The sequence below is a fragment of the Microtus ochrogaster genome, chromosome 19 (genome assembly GCF_000317375.1).
Source record: "Microtus ochrogaster isolate Prairie Vole_2 chromosome 19, MicOch1.0, whole genome shotgun sequence".
Lineage (NCBI taxonomy): Eukaryota > Metazoa > Chordata > Mammalia > Rodentia > Cricetidae > Microtus > Microtus ochrogaster.
In genome coordinates, this window is record NC_022021.1 from 62882985 (window position 1) to 62901023 (window position 18039).

General features: G+C 40.4%; 1 protein-coding gene across 1 annotated transcript in view; it reads left to right on the forward strand.

Moving 5' to 3' along the window:
- The window catches only part of Emb (embigin), a 45973-nt gene extending 34390 nt beyond the window's left edge, over positions 1-11583 (forward strand). The window contains exons 6-9 of the mRNA XM_005356828.2: positions 823-1102; positions 3588-3621; positions 5992-6046; positions 6545-11583. Of these exons, the coding sequence (XP_005356885.1) occupies positions 823-1102; positions 3588-3621; positions 5992-6046; positions 6545-6562 (387 nt within the window). The 3' untranslated portion in view covers positions 6563-11583. The remainder of the gene's footprint in view (positions 1-822; positions 1103-3587; positions 3622-5991; positions 6047-6544) is intronic.
- Positions 11584-18039: the final 6456 nt, after the last annotated feature.

Here is an 18039-nt window from a genome sequence, read left to right on the forward strand (position 1 = left end):
CATATTGATAGGTCATGGTTATTCTCCTTCCTTCCTTCCTTCCTTCCTTCCTTCCTTCCTTCCTTCCTTCCTTCCAGCAAATACATTTGCAAAGACTTCGTCCTTGGATCATCTGAGAACGTTTGTATGCAGATTAGCATTTATTGAGCATCTCAATTGAATGATAGAACAGTGAAGACATCAAATGTCCTGAGAATAAAATTTAATTTAGATTAAGTATAACAGCTTCCCAGTATGACTTTGTGAGCTGGAGGAAAACTCAGCAGCTTCCAGAAGCCAGTCTACCTAAGGGAAAGAAACAGGGACATGAAAGAACAGGGGTCTGGGACCTGAGAGCTGATCACTGGAGGGCATCAGCTAAGAAGCCTTGAAGATTTCAACTGTAGTTTCAGTGTAGGGCACTCTGGTGGTCAGGATGGTAGTCTACTATCAGAGGACTGACCAGAATAATATCTTTAGAAGTAAGTGTTTTGTTTCCTTATGTGCTTGCCTCTGCTCATGAAGAGCTAGTGATATATGAGAAAGGGAAGCCAGGATGGTTAGAAATTTTCTGCCTCGGATTTTCACCTAATATTTACTAATGACGACCTAGACATATATTTGTAGGTTCAGACCTTCAGGGCTGAGTCCACATAGCAGAGCAGACTTTTCCCCTTGCTGCTGGAACACCAACCTCCTGCAAAGACTCATAAATTTTAATATGCTCCTTTCCAGTAAGTGGCTTCCTTGACTCTGACTTATAGCTTTGCCCAGAATGAGATCTCATGGGACATGTATCTCTTTTTTGCATTATGTAAGGATTTTAATGTCTCCTTGCATTAGGTTCCTATTGATGTTCACAAGAATGATAAGTATGTTATAAATGGATCCTATGCTAATGAGACACGACTCAAGGTAAAGCATCTTTTGGAGGAAGATGGAGGCTCCTACTGGTGCCGGGCAGCCTTCCAGTTAGGTGAGAGCGAAGAACACATTGAGCTGGTTGTGCTGAGCTTCATGGTGCCCCTCAAGCCGTTTCTCGCAATAATCGCAGAAGTTATTCTGCTAGTGGCTATCATTCTGCTTTGTGAAGTGTACACGCAGAAAAAGAAGAATGACCCAGGTAAGATGTCTCACTTTTTCTATTACATTATCGCTTCATTATTTTTTTATATTTTAATTAATTTATTTTCTTTAAACGATCTTTTTGCATTTTACATATCTAACCCAGTTCCCACTCCCTCACCTTCCCCCTATCCCATCCCCAATCCACTCCTAGGAGGGGGTAAGGCTTCCCATGGGGCAGTCAACAGTCTGGCACATGGCTTTGAAGCAGGACTAAGGCCCTCCCCCCTATATTTATTCTGAGCAAGGTATCCCTCCAAAAAGAATGGGCTCCAAAAAACCAGTTTAAGCAGCAAGGATAAATCCTGATTCACTGCAAGTGGCCCTACAGACTTCCTCAGCCACACAACTGTCACCTACATCAGAGGCCTAGATAGGTCCTATGCAGGTTCCCCAGCTATCAATCTGGAACCAGTGAGCTCCCACTAGCTCAGGCCAGCTGTTTCTGTGAGTTTCCCCATCATGGTCTTGACCGCTTTGTTCATACTATTGCTCTTCCCTCTCCGACTGATCTCCAGAAGCTCCGCCCAGTGCTTAGGTGTGGATCTCTGCCTCGGTTTCCACATCATCACGTCATTAGGATGTGTATTATGGCCTAACACACAGTCACTTACAAGTTCTGGGGATGGGCTGGGGAGACAGCTCACTGAGGAAAAAGCATTTGTTGCACAGGTGTGAGAACCTCCAGAGCTTATGTATAAAGCGAGATACATAGCATGAGCAGCTAGAATCTTAGTGCCCCTGTGCAGAGAATGCAAGTGAAGACTGTAGACCCCTGGCAGCTTGTAGGCCAACTAGCCTGGTATACTCAGAGGAACCCATCAGGAAGGCCCAATCAGCGCACAAGCCAAAGACTGACAGATACCTAAGGTCATGCTGTGACCTTCACAGCCAGACTACAGTGTACACACATGTATCCACACTATATAAATATGCACATACACACATACACACACACATGCACACACACAAAATAAGTAAAAAGGGTCTGTAAAAAAAATTCTTATTTGGGCCAATATCTATGCTTGTAACCATGATGGTTATGGTCTATGAGCCTGGATTCTTGGCCTTTGTTTCATCTGCCCCAAAAATATTAGTGTTAAAATTAAAGTATTTCCTCTCTTGGTGCCACTGTGTGGCAGTTCAAGAATGTCTGTTGACATTGGAATATTAGGGAACAACCGGATTTTTTCACGTAAATGGTCTCAGATTTTTTTTTTCCATTTAGATAATTTATTTTGATCATTTGCATCAGGGGGATTGCTTTTGTGTGGGGGTGATCATATGTGTGTGTGTATTTGGAGGTCGGAGCATAAACTTACTTAGGAATGCTCTCCACTCCTTTTTGACAAACGGTCTTTCATTACCCTGGTGCCTACCAATGAGGCTAGAGCGGCAGCCACTGAACTCCACGGGTCGCCTTGTTTCCCTCTCCCTGTCTGGCGTTTTAACACCACCACACCTGGCTTTTTATGCATATTCTGCCCTTCGCTCCCACCACTACAATTCTGGGAATTGAGCTCCCCGCCTTATTCTTCTACAGCAAACACTTTGTGACTAAGCTCTCTCCCCATCTCCATTTAAAAAGTATTTTATCCAGTCCCTAGATTCTCAGTGCCTAAATTCCAGGTGGCATTAGGGTTGCTGTTTTAAACGCATGTCTGTTGGACTATTGGATGAGAAGCCCGTGATAGAATTTGTCACGTTGTGTTAGTTCGGGCTTCTTTTGCCGTGAGAAAAACATCGCGACCAAAAGCAAGTTGGGGAGGAAAAGGTTTATTTGGCTCACACTTCCAGATCCTGGTCCATCACTGGAGGAAGTCAGGACAGGAGCTCAAGCAGGGCAGGATCCTGGAGGCAGGAGCTGATGCAGAGGTCATGGAGGGTGCTGCTCACTGACTTGCTTCCCCTGGCTTGCTCAGCCTGCTTTCTTATAGAACCCAGGACCACCAGCCCAGGGATGGCACCACACACCACGGGGCTGGGCCCTCCTGCATTGTTCAATAATTGAGAAAATGTCTTACAGCTGGATCTCATGGCGGCATTGCCTCAACCGAGGTTCCTTTCTCTCTGATGACTCTAGCTTGTATCAAGTTGATACACAAAACCTGCCAGTAAACATGTATTCTGTATTCTTTCCTGATTTTGATACATATATGTATGGTTTTCATATATGATGGCATTTAAATATATATGTTTATATGTGTGTATGTATATATACGTGTGTGTGTGTGTGTACACACACATATGATTTTCATTATATAGTTTTTTGGGGAAAAAAAATCCCAGGGTGCCAAACAGTTCTGACCAGAGATTCAGATAGCATCTGGTGTCCTGTTAGAAGGGGACTGAGGGAGACACAGCTATCAAAGGTGGCACTTCTCTCCTTTCCATGGAAAAGTTGTTAGGAGCAGGTTGAATTGAACATGTAACCTAGCATTGCGTGCTTAAATATCATATCCTTTTTCTTTGTTTTTATACAGATGATGGGAAAGAATTTGAACAAATTGAACAGTTGTAAGTAGTTTTTTTGATTTTTTTTTCTCACTTGGGTAAAATACAGATAAATAAGAAATTAGGTAAAATGCTTACAGTTAGAAACAGAACAACAAGAACGTGCATGTTGGTGTGCATGTTGTTTCTGTATACATCTTTGTGATATTGAAGTGATACCCAGAGTCTACCCCTCCATCAATAGCTGCTCTTTGCTTCTGGTTTCATCTCTGCACGATGGGTTCATCATGGTGCTCCTACACACATTTGTTGAACTAGTGATAACTTATGTATGAATGCTTGGGACAGACTTTGGAGCACAGTAACCAGCTGTATTATTTTATTTAAATGAGTCTTTACCTTGGTTGTAGTTTTGATCACTGAAGCTTCTTAATACAATGTTCTTGAGGCTAGAGAGATGGCTTGGTGGTTAAGAGAACTTGATGCTCTTCTAGAAGATATGGGTTCAATTCCTGGCAGCTGCATGACAGCTCACAACAGTCTCTAGCAACAATTCTAGGATATCTGCTGTGTTCTCTTCTGGACACATGTGCACACATATGTCCCATGGCAAAGCATCCATAGAGGAGAAAGAGATAGTTAGTTCAGTGTTCAGGCCTCACTAGACCCCCCAGATCAGAAAGAACAACTTAGGTTGGGTATGGAACCTGGATTTTCTAAAAACATCTTCCAGTGGTTCTGATTTTATCACAATGAAGATCACTCACCTAGGATTCTATGAGAATTACTTTTGAGAGAACTCATGTATTTTTTCTCTTACAGGTCTCTTTAGAGATAGCTGGGAATAACTCTGAGTATAGCTGGGCAATTGATAAATAAAAGGGCAATTAATTTACTTTGGTTTGGGGATGGTGGACTACTTCTTCCAAACTGGAGAATAAAGGCTGCCAGGGAAGGAACTAAAATCTGAGAAATAGAATAAGAGACCAGACTAAGACAACTGAGAATTTGCCCTTGAAAGGGGCCCCATGCCCAACAAGATGGTGGAAGTATGGTCCTTCATATACTTGCAGCCATAGTTAAAGAGGCTTTTGGACCCAGTTCATACATAGTAGGTAAAAATAAACCAACAGGATATGTGCTTCCAAGTTAAGGACACAAAATTATAAGTTGAAGTTTAAATCACCCCAATTCTTATTTATTTATTGGTCCTCTTTCTTATTTTTTTTTAAAGATTTATTTATTTATTATGTGTACAGCATTCCTTCCATGTGTGCCCGCAGGCCAGAAGGGGGCGCCAGGTCTCATTAGAGATGGCTGTGAGCCACCATGTGGTTGCTGGGAATTGAACTTAGGACCTCCGGAAGAGCAGTCAGTGCTCTTAACCTCTGCTCTTAACCATCTCTCCAGCCCCCCTCCCCCACATCTTAAAAGCAATGTCAACATGATTCAATTTATAATGTAAAGTTATTTTATACCTTTTACTTTAAATTGGAATAATATACATGTTCTCCATCTTTTGCACCATTGCAGCCATCACAATGAAAATTATTTATTTTAGGTATAAATTAACCATGCTATTTTAAGCTTTTTCAGATCAGCCCTTGTTGCAGTTCATTTTAGGTAGCGTAGTTAATTTAGTTAGTAACTAATTTTTTTCACAGAAAACTTTTTTGTGTGCTATATAACTGATATATTTTTACATATATTTATGTGCTTTGGTAACTCTGGTCTTTTGTAGTTTCTTGGTAAAAATGATTTAAAAAAATAACAATAAATATATACCATCAAAAGCAATGACTTCTCTTGAAGGAACTCAATGAAGAATAGACTCATTTATTTGATCATTGTTTTACCATCTAAGACTTCTCCACTTCAGTTTTGACATGCATGGTTGGTTGGCTGATTTTCCTTGATGACAACAGCCTCATGAGCATGGGTCTGCCCACAACATCTCTACTGATATTCACTGTGCTCAATGGTTTTCTCATGCAGTTGTGCTGAAGAATCCAAGGCTATCCTTAATAGTCTTGTTCGGATACAAAAGGTCATATGCAGCTTCTAATTAGGTGTAATAGCCGTCAAATTATGAGTTCTCTCATACAAATTGGCTGAGCTCCCTATTGACTGTTATCTTGCATGTTTCAGAACACTGTGAGAGATCACAGTTGCATACATGCCCATGACTCTACTCTTGTAGTTTTCTCTCTGCTTAGGTCACTCAAGTCTTTGTTATTATGCCCATGGCAGTAGGTTCTCCCTAAGCAATGGCATAAGAAAAATCAGCATTACAAGTAGAACACTGTTAGGAAGAATGAACTGAGTGTGCACTGACATTGTAGAGTTTGCATCCACTATGGTGTAAAATATTACACTGACTTAATTTTATGCATTATGAACATCTGGTGATTCTCCTTTTTGTTTTTCACACAGGAAATCAGATGATAGCAACGGTATAGAAAACAATGCCCCCAGGCTCAGAAAAAATGTAAGTTACTTACTTCTAAACCATAGGAAAAGGCGAAATGCAATATACCAGGCTATTAAACTTTACTCTTTCCAGATTCATAGAAGACCTAGTTCACTGTGCTTGAAGCACACTTATTTACGCAGTAATAGGAGAAAATATGGACCTATGCAAAAATTAAGGGTATCTTTTTCTACCAGAGAATAGGTGGTAGTTCTCCTTTCTCAGCCCCCTGAGTGCTGGGATTAAAGCATTTGTGTAATTTTTAATTTCTCAGCTCAGACTTTCTGTATTCTTTGATTTTATTCTCATAGACTTCCATATGGTTGACACAATGAATTCGTCCGTCACAGATAATTTCCTTAATTAATTCTTAACTGTCTTAGTTCATCAGTGTTAGAACTTGCTCTGCCAGTAGATGGCAAGCTCACTTTCTAGTACTCCTTTGCTTTGCTAAAACAATTGGAAGTTATAGAATCGTATGGCAGTAACTGTTGCCTTCTGTTTTGTTTAACTCAGGAGTCGGTGGAACAGTGAGCGAAGAGTATTCCGCCTTGAGAAGACGTACAAAGAGTTTGTTTTCCTGCTTCTTCTCCAGAACGTGTGAATTTTAGATTTTTTAGAAGACAGAAAACTTCCTCAGCACCCACAGCGGTAGCTTTATAAACAATATAGGCCATCTCCTACCTAAAGATGTGTTTTCATTTTGTAATTGCTTTTCATTAAAGCAAGGTGAATTGTTTCAGGTGTGTTCTGCCTGTTGTAAGCTAGATAATAAATTTTATCCTGGTCTGGGAGATCAGGGGCACGGGACAGACAGCAGCAAAATCAGTGGCTAGTCCACAAAGAAATATCACTAAAGATGTGTTTATTACCAAAGAATTATTAAAGAGAAAGCTTTTGCCTGTTGTCTTACAAGTGTTTCCCCGCTCATGCATGACTACCTACAGAAGTATTGATAACAGCTTTTCTGTGACGTGTATTCTGCCGTGGTATTGAAAGTCTTTTTCCTAGGAAACAGGAACTACACTTTCGAGAATGGTGGCTTCTCTGTAGGCTCTATGCTAAGGTATACTTTTGCTCCGTGAGTAATGGTGTCGACTAAGGGAGTACAAACCGTCTATGCTAAGAAAAAGGGTCTCTTAGTCTTCAGTAGGACATTTTCCTCATTCTTTGCCACGGCATTTGGGCTTCATCTGTCCTCCTGGTGTTGATGTTTCAGGGTCCAGATCCATGTGGTCACAGTCCGACACTGCTGCTTGCATGGCTTTGTGGCTCGTGGATCCTGGGGACCTTGATGTGCTGTCTGGTTTCTCGTGCCATTGCTGTCCAAATGTACAAAAATGCTTTATTACTGCTTTCCAATAATAATTCCTTTGACTGATAAGCAGGAGCGCTAGTGCACTATTTTTATGTTGCTTGCAAATGCCTTAAACTTAACTTTTGAAATGGAAGGATTTCATTACATACGTGACTGAGATATTTTATATAAACTCAATAAAGCCAAATCAATTCAACTTTGAATCGACATAGCCAGTTGTCACTGACTTTAAATTAAATAAATAAATAATAGAATGGTGCCTTGGGTAGTAGATTAGGTGTCCCTGGTGCTGCCGGGTTTTTGTGACACACTGTTTCCCGAAAACAGAATTAAAGACAATGACAACAACTTGGGATGGTAGTAAAAGAAATCCATGGTTCTTGGGGATTGACGGTTTAGAGGTTGGGTAGAAAGAATCCACTGATTTAGCATTGAAAACTCGAAGTGTATACCTTGCACATAGCTAAGGAAAGTACCAAATTCTGATAGGGAAAATTCTGTAATATCTCAGCTAATGTTTACCAATATCACTAGCTAAAATAGTACATATAAAATATTATGGCAGCTGCTTCCTGTTTTGTTGATGCAACAAAGTTCAGTATTTTCTAATACATGTTAACTGTACGTATAGATTTTATTGAGTTAGAATGCACCTCTTGGTAGTAGATGTCCTGTTTTCTTCCTTAGTCTCATGAATGATAATTTTGTTTTGCTTTAATTCATGCTTAATTTGACAAGATCCTCTTGATGAGCTCATGGCAATCAATATAATTAATCTAAACATTTCAAATTCAGAGAGCAAGTCCCACTCAACAGTATAACTGTGACTGGATACACACAAAACCCCAAGTAACTTTACTTACAAGATTCATTCATTTGCTTTGCCACCACTAAGTATTTAAGTTGAAATAGTTTACGTGGGGAAAAAAAAGCTACCCAAAGGTAAAATAATCTGAAATACTTATGTGATACATTTGAAATGCTAATGGGTAATATGTGTTATTTATTTTTATAAAAGATAAGTTATCTAAGTAACTTTAAGTAACTTTTGGCCTTCCAGGGTCTCTCTGGAGTACTTCTGGAAAATTGTCCCATCCCTATTAGATTAAAATGGGCTGCTTCTATTAACTCGCCTCACAGAGACGATAAATGGATTGTCTAAGGACCCATTGTAAACTGATTACAAAACCAAAGAAAAAGAGCAGGAAAACTACCCTGACTATGTCATAGACATCTGGGAAACTCTACCAATCTTTTCAGTTGATGGGTTTTCAATATAATAATTAGATGTAATGATGCCATAAAAATGTCCAGATAATCTTAAATTCAGTTTGCATTGAAATACAAATTTCCTTTTGCAGTCTTTTTAACCCCCCCCCCAGCTAGTGAGTCCTTCAGGCTTGAATCTAAAATTGTTTTTTTGGAGGTGGCTGTCCTGGAACTCTGTAGACCAGGCTGGCCTCGAAACTCACACAGAGATCCCCCTGCCTCCTGAAATTAAAAGGTGTGTGCCACCCACCGCCTGGTTTCCTTTGATTTTCTTAAACTTTCGTTAATCCTCCCAGAACCTCTCCCACTTCACCTTCACCAGCTGCAAGGTTGTGGTATAGGTTTCCCTACCTTGTCCTCATTGTCCATTCCTCCATTTTTCACGGAGCTTCTCAGTCTTTCTTCTTAAACACAAAGACCTCACGTGATGTGTCAGGTTTCAGTCCAAACCTTAGGCAGCACATTGTTGCCATTTCTGCACGTCACCTATTTACCTGTCTCCTCCCAGTGTCTTGGATTAGCCCAGAATGTGTCTCTGATGCTTACCCCGTCCTACTAACTCAAGATTAACCTGCAGTATGTTAAGGTTTAGGGGAAATTCACATATCCATGAGGTAGGAACGATCCCATGTGCTAACGACTCCATGTTGTTGTCAGGGTAGTTTTCCTGCTTTAGTTGTGTGCCCAGTATTTTGTACAAGGAAAAAGTTATAGGTGATGTAAAATGTGTGTACCTATGTTTAGAAAACTAATTTTAAGTATGACAGTTAAAATTGCAAAACAAATATTTTACAGAAGAACCCAAGTTATGCAAGTCCTCCAGTTGTACAGGGTACATTACACCCATTCTGATGGGGTTAATTCCTGTCACACTTAGAATCCCATGGTCAGTATGCACAGAAACCTTTAATAAGGTAACACATTGGCCCTAAATATGCAGGATTTTAATTAGATTCCTTTGTATGGCACAGAGAGCTGGCACTTGGGCTCACCACACTAACATACCTGTTCCACTTCCCCAAGTTTTGTACATCTTTGTACATCTCAGAATTCACTTCAGAATTTAATATTAACAGCAGCATGTGACAGAAAGATTTACTATTACATTTTGAACACTGAAAGCATACTTTTCGTCGAATTGATCAAAAGAAGAGGAAAAAAAACTTTTTCATTTCAACCTTTTTATTTCTGATCCTCATCTTTGAGACAGTTTTGATTATTTGCTTTCTGTTAAACTTTCCATAGGAAAGTGAAGCTTTGGTAATTAAGTAAATCTAGGAGAAAAAGGAGGGAATCCCTGCTCAGTGGTTCAGCTCTCAGAAAGGTGTCCAAGTGCTCCGGTATTAATAGAACAACATGGCGACCTGCGTGCCGTCCACACTCAGGAAAAATATTGACAGCATGAGTGGAAGTGGAAGGTAAACTTGATTGGTTTGCGACTTTAAGTCACACACACTTAGGTACTTAACTGGTTTGTTCGATGCATTGCGCGCTAGGCACTCACTTTAACACCTGCCTTGAAGTTCTCTGTTTATTTTACTCATGTCGTAAAAATGGTCCTCTGTTTTCATCAGTGCACAATCTCAAGCTCAGAGACCGTAAGAAAACCACACAAACCCACGATGTACATGATCACAACTGAAATCTAAATTTAGCCTTAGCTGACCAGTTCAACAGCACTGAATGACTAGATGCATACGTCCTAAAAATTGAGGTCATTGTCAGTTACCTTGTTTTGTTTTGTTTTGTTTGTTTTTTAATTTCACTCTTTTAAGTGGTCAGTCAAAGCACAAGATCCATAATCTTACTGTAGTTGGGACCCACTTTGTGTCAGTCTGTGTCCCCACACAGGTGCTGGGGAATCAACACATACTTAAGACTTTTTTTTTTTCTGGTTGTATTGTCAGTCGTGAGAATGACCATGAAATTTATCGACCAGACATAAAACAAGAAAGATGCTATGTATAATTTCACTGAGAAAGCAGGCCCTCTGGTCTCACCTTCAGCCCCTAGGGAGGAGGCGGCTGCTCTGTGTGGGTTCTGTCACAGAGGCAGCAGCAAGCTGGAATGATTGACAGAAATGAACTTTCAAGGGAATAGCCAATTTTAGCTAATGCGGGGAAATCACCATTTTCAGTAGGTGTCAGGTGAGTGCCGCTGTGGAGAAGTGCCTATAATGACATCATTTACTCAGCGTAAAGTTTTATTGCTTTAAGTATCTTAGGATGACTGTGGTCTGTTGGCATTCGGAAGATGGATGCGCGAGTCGTAAGAGAAGTTGGCAAAGAACATCTTGCTTGCGCTGCTGGGTCGATGAACTGGCCAGTTCCTTGGATTTGTGCATCCCTTGGTTCCTGTGTGGTAGTAGCCATGTTTGTGTGAATCCAGTGAGCAAAGAATGGCAGGTCCTTTAGAACCAAATTTGCCCGTGAAATGATTGAAAATCGCACATGAATGGAACAGACAGTATTTTCAGTTCCACGAACAATTTATGGTTTGTATTCCTTGTCCCTTTACAGCTCAATGGGAGCATGTTATGGAAACCTGTTTAGGGTCTTGGTTAAAGATAGTGTTTTTGTCTGGTGTGTTTCATGTTTTAAAGCATTTTATTAAAACAAATATGTAATTTGTGGAAAATTATCACATTATTTTTCTAAAGTTTATTGATATGAAAGTAATAGGTTTATTACATATGTGATTAACTGCGATGCTACTTAATGTTACAAAAGAATAGCTACTTATATTTTTAACTTCTAGAATAGATATTTAATCATAAATGTTTAGTTTTGCTTAAATCAAGGACCATTGATTATATTTTTTTAATAGCTGTGGTTTTTTTGCATGTGTGTTTAGATTCTCATCGCCAACTTTCTATATCCAATAACACCAGAAATGACAATACAGGAACATTGTGAAAATTTCCATGTTGTTTATGAATTTAATAGACAATTAAACTCAATAAAATGTATTCTAAGGATTTAAACTTAAAGTATCGGGGAATGTGTTTTCAAAGTTTTCATTTGATTAAATCGTGTGTGTGTGTGTGAGCGCACATGTATGTATGTGCACGCATGTGTGTGTGTGTGCATGCATGTGTGTGTGTGTATGTATGTGTGCGCATGCGCGCGCCTGCAGACCAGAAGAGGACCTGGGAACTCTTGGACCTGTAGTAGTTACAGGATGTTGAGAGCTGCCACCACCAGTGTGGGTGCTGAAGACTGAATTCTAGTTCTCTGCGAGAGCATTAAACAGTTCTAGGTACACTAAGCTACCTCTCCAGCCCAATATTTTTTTTATTTTTAATGATTTAAAGGTAGTTATAAAGGCACTAGAGAATAGAAAACACTGATTATTTTTGTGTATCAAAAAAGTTTTACTAAACAACTCATTGTTCTCAAGCCTAACACACAAAAAGACTTAGTTGAGTCTGTGTTTTAGCACACTAAATTGAAAGACATTTTCAAAACACTAAAACATGTTTTGAAAGTTTCAATGATACCTATGAACATGACTTTTAAAAAAAACATTTAAAATGAAATTGGTGACTAGGTTAAATTTGCTTGTTTTCCTGAGTCATTTCCTTTTAGCTTTTCATTTTCAAGTTAGATTGATTCAGCGAAAATTTTTGTAAAATGCTTCAGGTTTTTATTTTAAACTAAAAATTTTCAAACAATCATTCTATGGAAACATCTAATGTGATAAGAGAGAATCTCAAGTAGGGCAAGCTAATGACTAATAGTTACAGAAAAGATTATTAAGCAATACACTAATTAGCTTATATTATTTTTGACTCCAATCTTTATCAAAGTAGCTACATATCAGCATGATTAATAGATAATTAACAATTTCTAATTTTACTGGATATGACTAATTATGATTAATTTAAAATTATGAGGGGGCTGGAGAGATGGCTCAGAGGTTAAGAACATTGCCTGCTCTTCCAAAGGTCCTGAGTTCAATTCCCAGCAACCACATGGTGGCTCACAACCATCTGTAATGGGGTCTGGTGCCCTCTGCTGGCCTGCAGGCATACACACAGACAGAATATTGTATACATAATAAATAAATATTAAAAAAATAAAATTATGATTAATTTAAAAGCTAATGGCTGGTGGTCAACTTGTAGACATACAGAACAGGCATATTTTTACTTATTTTACCTATTTTTTATTTTGCTTATTTTTATTATTTTACTATTATATTTTAGTTATTACATATTTACTTATATCTTACTTATTCTGGTAATTGCAGTTGATAATCTTAGGCTTTATAAAACAAAGAAAATGATTCTCACTTTATTCAAATGCTACTACTAAAATAATTTCTCAAGCTGGTTGTTGTAACATGTGCCTGTAATCCAGCTGTCAGGAAGCTAAAGTAGAAAACAGGGAGTTTGAAGCCAGTCTTGACTACCAGTGAGACCCGGTTCCCCAAAACAGAACTAAGCCGACTTAAGTGAGTAAGCTGAACATATTCGGCCAATGGTCTTGATTTATATATTCACCAAAACAAGGAATCCTCAAACAGAATAAGTGAAATAGACAGCAGGATACATGGTAATCAAAATCGTGGAATCTACATAATCTCTCAAAACGACTTATTTTTAATGTCTATATCCTGTAAGTGCACATGTTTTCATGTTCCTGCAGAGGCCAGAAGAGAACCATAGCAACACACACCACGCCAATCTGTGCTCTTTGTGCTACCATACAGTTTGCGAGCTTCGGGCAAGGGGCTGGAGGTTGAAACACACAAATTCAGAGATAGTCAGACAGAGAGACAGAGACATGGACCTCTAGTCACTGATAAGAAGCCCTATATTCAGTAGCACCACGGAGGCTTATATACCCAACAGTCAGGTGGGCCAACAGGTGAAACCTTACCCTCTGATCCTCAAGGCAAGGCAACGCGTGCTCTTGAAGCAGAACTGGTAAACAATTTTGACACAGCTTTCAGAAACTCAAATCAGAAGGAAAGTAAAGATCGCTAGCAGGGAAGAGCAGCTGGAGGCCAGGACTCCAAATGGTCCCAACAGGACATTGAATCTCCTGGAGCCAGAGTTACAAGTGAGTGTGGACTGTCCAAGGCGTGTGAACTCTGATTTGGGGGAAGAGCCTCAGGCACTTTTAACTGCCGAGCGTGTCTCCAGCCCCAAGACAATAATTTGGACCAAGGCCTTCTCTGGTATCTGTTGGGAAAGGACAGATTGATCAACAGCAGGTTTGTGGTCAGAGGCCATGGCATGCGAGCAGAATTGTCACCATGTTGTAATCAGGTTCACACTGTCGATTTAGAATTCTGTATGTCTGGAAATGATCCTTCAACCATCAAAGGCAAGCAGGACATTCTAGTGGAAGACCACAGGGGTGACGCTCAGCGGTGGGGCACTTGCCAGTTGTAAAATCCCTGGACTTGGTCCTCAGCTCTACAGGAGAAACAACTGAAGCTCAACAAGGATCAGCTAAGCACCTTCATCACTAGTAGGCCAGCCTGGGAAGAATGTCTAGAGAAAGTTCTCTTGGGGGAAAAAGGAATGACAGGGAATCTTGGAACAACAGGAGAGGAGGAGAGCAGTAGACAGGAACAGTGGCCGGGGATAAAGCCAACAGTTCCGTGTTTCTGTTGTGCTTGCCTGGGGAAGCACAAATTGCAGGCTTGTCCTGCTTGTCATTGCAATACAAATGGAAAGGGAATACTTAGTGTTCTTACCAGCAGGAAAAGGACATCCAAGAAGTCAGAGTTCCCATAACGCACTTCAGCTAGTAAAATGTCAATAGTAGATTGAAATCATGTAACCTGTGATGACTTATATAGCCCATAGAGCACCTGCTAAAGGAAGCTGTTTAAAGCCTGTGGCAAATTCTTACAGATACAATGAAACTATTAGGGGATGGGATGGGGGAGATAAGGCAAGATGTGGGCGAGAGAATAAGCAGGATGCATAACGTACATGGATAAAATTAAATTAAACCAGCAAAATGATCAATTCTAGATGTCCTAGTTATTCCCCTGTAATGCAAGTGAAAAAAAAATAACATCAAGAAGAAACATAAGACAAGAAAACTTGCAAGCCCAGGCCTTAATAATATCAATAACACTGTAAATCTCAGTAGACTTTTATATCAACAACACGGACATTTGCAGAACATAGATAATTAAGAACCCAACTCTCGGCAGTGAGAATCTGAAAGGGAAGGCCTAGAAATGTATGTCATGTGTAAATAAACCTCACTGAAAGGAAGCAGGAGAAGCTATGTTGATATTCGATGTACTGGATGTTCTGTGAAGACAGTTGCCAGAGATAGGAGGGACACTAGGCACTAGTAAAAAGAATTGGCGCACCCAGAAATGCGGGCCAAATGAGGGAGGTGCAAAGCGCACCGGAGACCCAGCAGTCACAGATAGGACCGAAGGAAATCTACAATTTCAGTCAAGAACCTCAGTACAAATTGAGAGAACAGCAGCAGTTAGCTGCCTGTAATGCCAGCAGCTCAGGATTACTGTAAAATTGAGTTTATTCTGACCCACTGAACAGGACTATTCCAAAACAACAAACACAGCAAAGGAAAGAAACAAACGGGGAGACTATATGAAGCCCCGCACGTGTGTTCACACACGCAAAGCTGTAAGCTACAGAGAAACTTTAAATGGAAATTTTTTAAAAATACATCCGGCAGGAAAACGTGTGAAGGTTCATCAAAGGCCACATCAAGAGAGGCATTTGTGGCCTTAGAGTCTTTCATTAGAAAAGAGGAAAAGTCTCAGATCAACCTTTAAGGAAGCTAAAAAAGAATAATATATTCCAACACAGTTGGTTTTACTTTCCCAGCTAGTGACAGGCATGGCCACACTCTCCTATTGCCGGGAAGTCCCAGTCAGCAGAAGAAAGCAGATAACGAAGACAAGGAGAGAAATCAATGAAGCTGAGAACACAGGCCATTCAGAAAATCAATGACATAAAAATCCATTTTAAAAATAAAGATGAATAAAACTGGAGAACTATCAGTAAGACTGAAAAGGAAAAAATGAAATAAATGTCTCAAAGATGAACCAGGCAATACTGTTGTAAAAGACAATAGAGGGTACAACTAAGTCTTTAAAAAAAAAATTTAAGATTATATCATTTCCTTCCTCTAAACTGTCCCATCTACCCTCCCACTCTCTTTCAAATCCATGGTCTGCTTTTTACTTCTAGTTGTTATGGTATGTGTGTGTATATGTATGTATGTGTATAAATATCCTAAATATAGCCATCTCAGTCCATATAATGTGCCTTTATCTTCAAGACTGACCATTGGATACTGACATTGGTAGCTTTCTGAGGAAGACTGCCTTCCCCACTCCCAGCTTTCCTCAGTTGATTACAAAACAACTCCTAAACATAAATTAGCAACTTAGATGATAGGAACCTTACAGCTACCACACAGCCTGACTACTGAGGGCCAAGCAGCACGCGAAAAGTAACTGGAAAGCTGTACCACTTCAGGTGGTCTCCACTCAGGATGCTGGAATTGGCATTTAGCACCTCACGTGTGCAGGCAAGAGCTAAACCCCTATTCCTGAGGTCAAAGTTTTTTTTGTTTTTTTTGTTTTTTTTTTTTTAATGCTTGTCAGCGATGCTCAAACTGGTTACATCCATCTAAAAGTGCATGTGCAGTTTTGTGATGTGTTCTTTCCTGGGGCTACTGGTGCAAGGTGCGTTGTGCTCAGCCACAACTCTGCTACCCACAGTGGACACTTTGTACTGTGCGTAGCAAGCCCATTAAGTCATATGGTCTTATAAAATTAGCTTCGTGGGGACTGGAGAGATAATTCAATGGTTAAGAGCACTGGGTGGTCTTCCAGAGGTCCTTAGTTCAATTCCAGCAACCACATGGTGGCTCACAACCATTTGTAATGAGATCTGGTGCCTTCTCCTGGCCTGCAGGCAGACACGCATACAGAACACAGTATTAGCTTTGTTGTAGGTGGTTTTGCCCAGCTAGGCTTATGCCAGTACTCTGGTCACATTTCAAGTCAGTTAAGCTTAACCCTGATGAGCGGCGGGATAGAGCTGTTTTATGCATTTCTCTTCACCTCGCCATGAGTTTGGCATCGTCCCGATGGAATCAAGCACTTGATGATAATGTGTAAATACAGTGAAGTCATTCTGCCTTCTAGGTGTTAAGGAAAAGAAAATTAAAATCTCAGCAATCACAGCCATTGTACATACAACAGAAAGGCAAGGAAAACACACTGAAAAATCAATACGGAGTGAGGTTTCCCTGAAATTATGTCTCTAACACACTGCTTGTGGGAAGATGGGGCCACGGTGGATGGTGGTCTGACTGGTTCTTTTTTTTTTTTTTTTTTTTTTCGAGACAGGGTTTCTCTGTGGTTTTGGAGCCTGTCCTGGAACTAGCTCTTGTAGACCAGGCTGGTCTCAAACTCACAGAGATCCGCCTGCCTCTGCCTCCCGAGTGCTGGGATTAAAGGCGTGCGCTACCACCGCCCGGCCTGACTGGTTCTTAAGACAGTAAACACACTGGATGACTGAGCAGTCTCACTTCCGGGCATTTATTTCAGAGAAAGGAAATCATGTCCCCCACAAAAGAGCTGTTTGGGACTGTTCATAGAACCCCAGTAAACTGTCTTAAAATAGGTGACTTGTAAACAAATTCTAGTACATGGCCAGAGTTTAAAATATAAATGTTCCCCAAAAGCCCATGTGTTAAAGAGCGTGATCCTTGCCGGGCGATGGGTGGTGCATGCCTTTAATCCCAGCACTCGGGAGGCAGAGGCAGGCAGATCTCTGTGAGTTCGAGACCAGCCTGGTCGACAGAGCTAGTTCCAGGACAGGCTCCAAAGCCGCAGAGAAACCCTGTCTCGAAAAATAAAAACAAAACAAAACAAACAAACAAACAAAAAGAGCATGATCCTCACTCTTTTGGCCCTATTGAGGGTGATGGAGACTTTTAGAGGTGGTTGGTGCTTTGTGGGATACTGTCTCATCAGAGCCATGTCCTGAAGGCAATATTGAGAGTCCATTCTCTGCTTCTTTCTTTTGCATTCCCAACCATGAACAGTTTAATCATGTCCTCTTTGCCATGTTGTATTATTTAGCCACAGGCCCAAGGTGGCTGGACCAGTTAATCAAAGACTACGTGGAAAAAATGAACCTTTTTTCAATAGGTTATCTCAGGTGCTTATTAGAAACCTGACTTGCATACCCACGGCATGTACTGCCCAACGAGAGGGAACAGATTGCTTAGACACACATCACATTAAATGTCAAGAATATTGAAAGCCCATCCCAGAGGCCACGGTTGTATTTACACGAGGTTCTCGAAATGACAAGACCATAGCCACAGGAGTTTTCCAGGGCTAAGAAAGCCGGGGCAATGAGGCAGACGTAAACCACAGCACAGTAGCTCCAGGGACATCT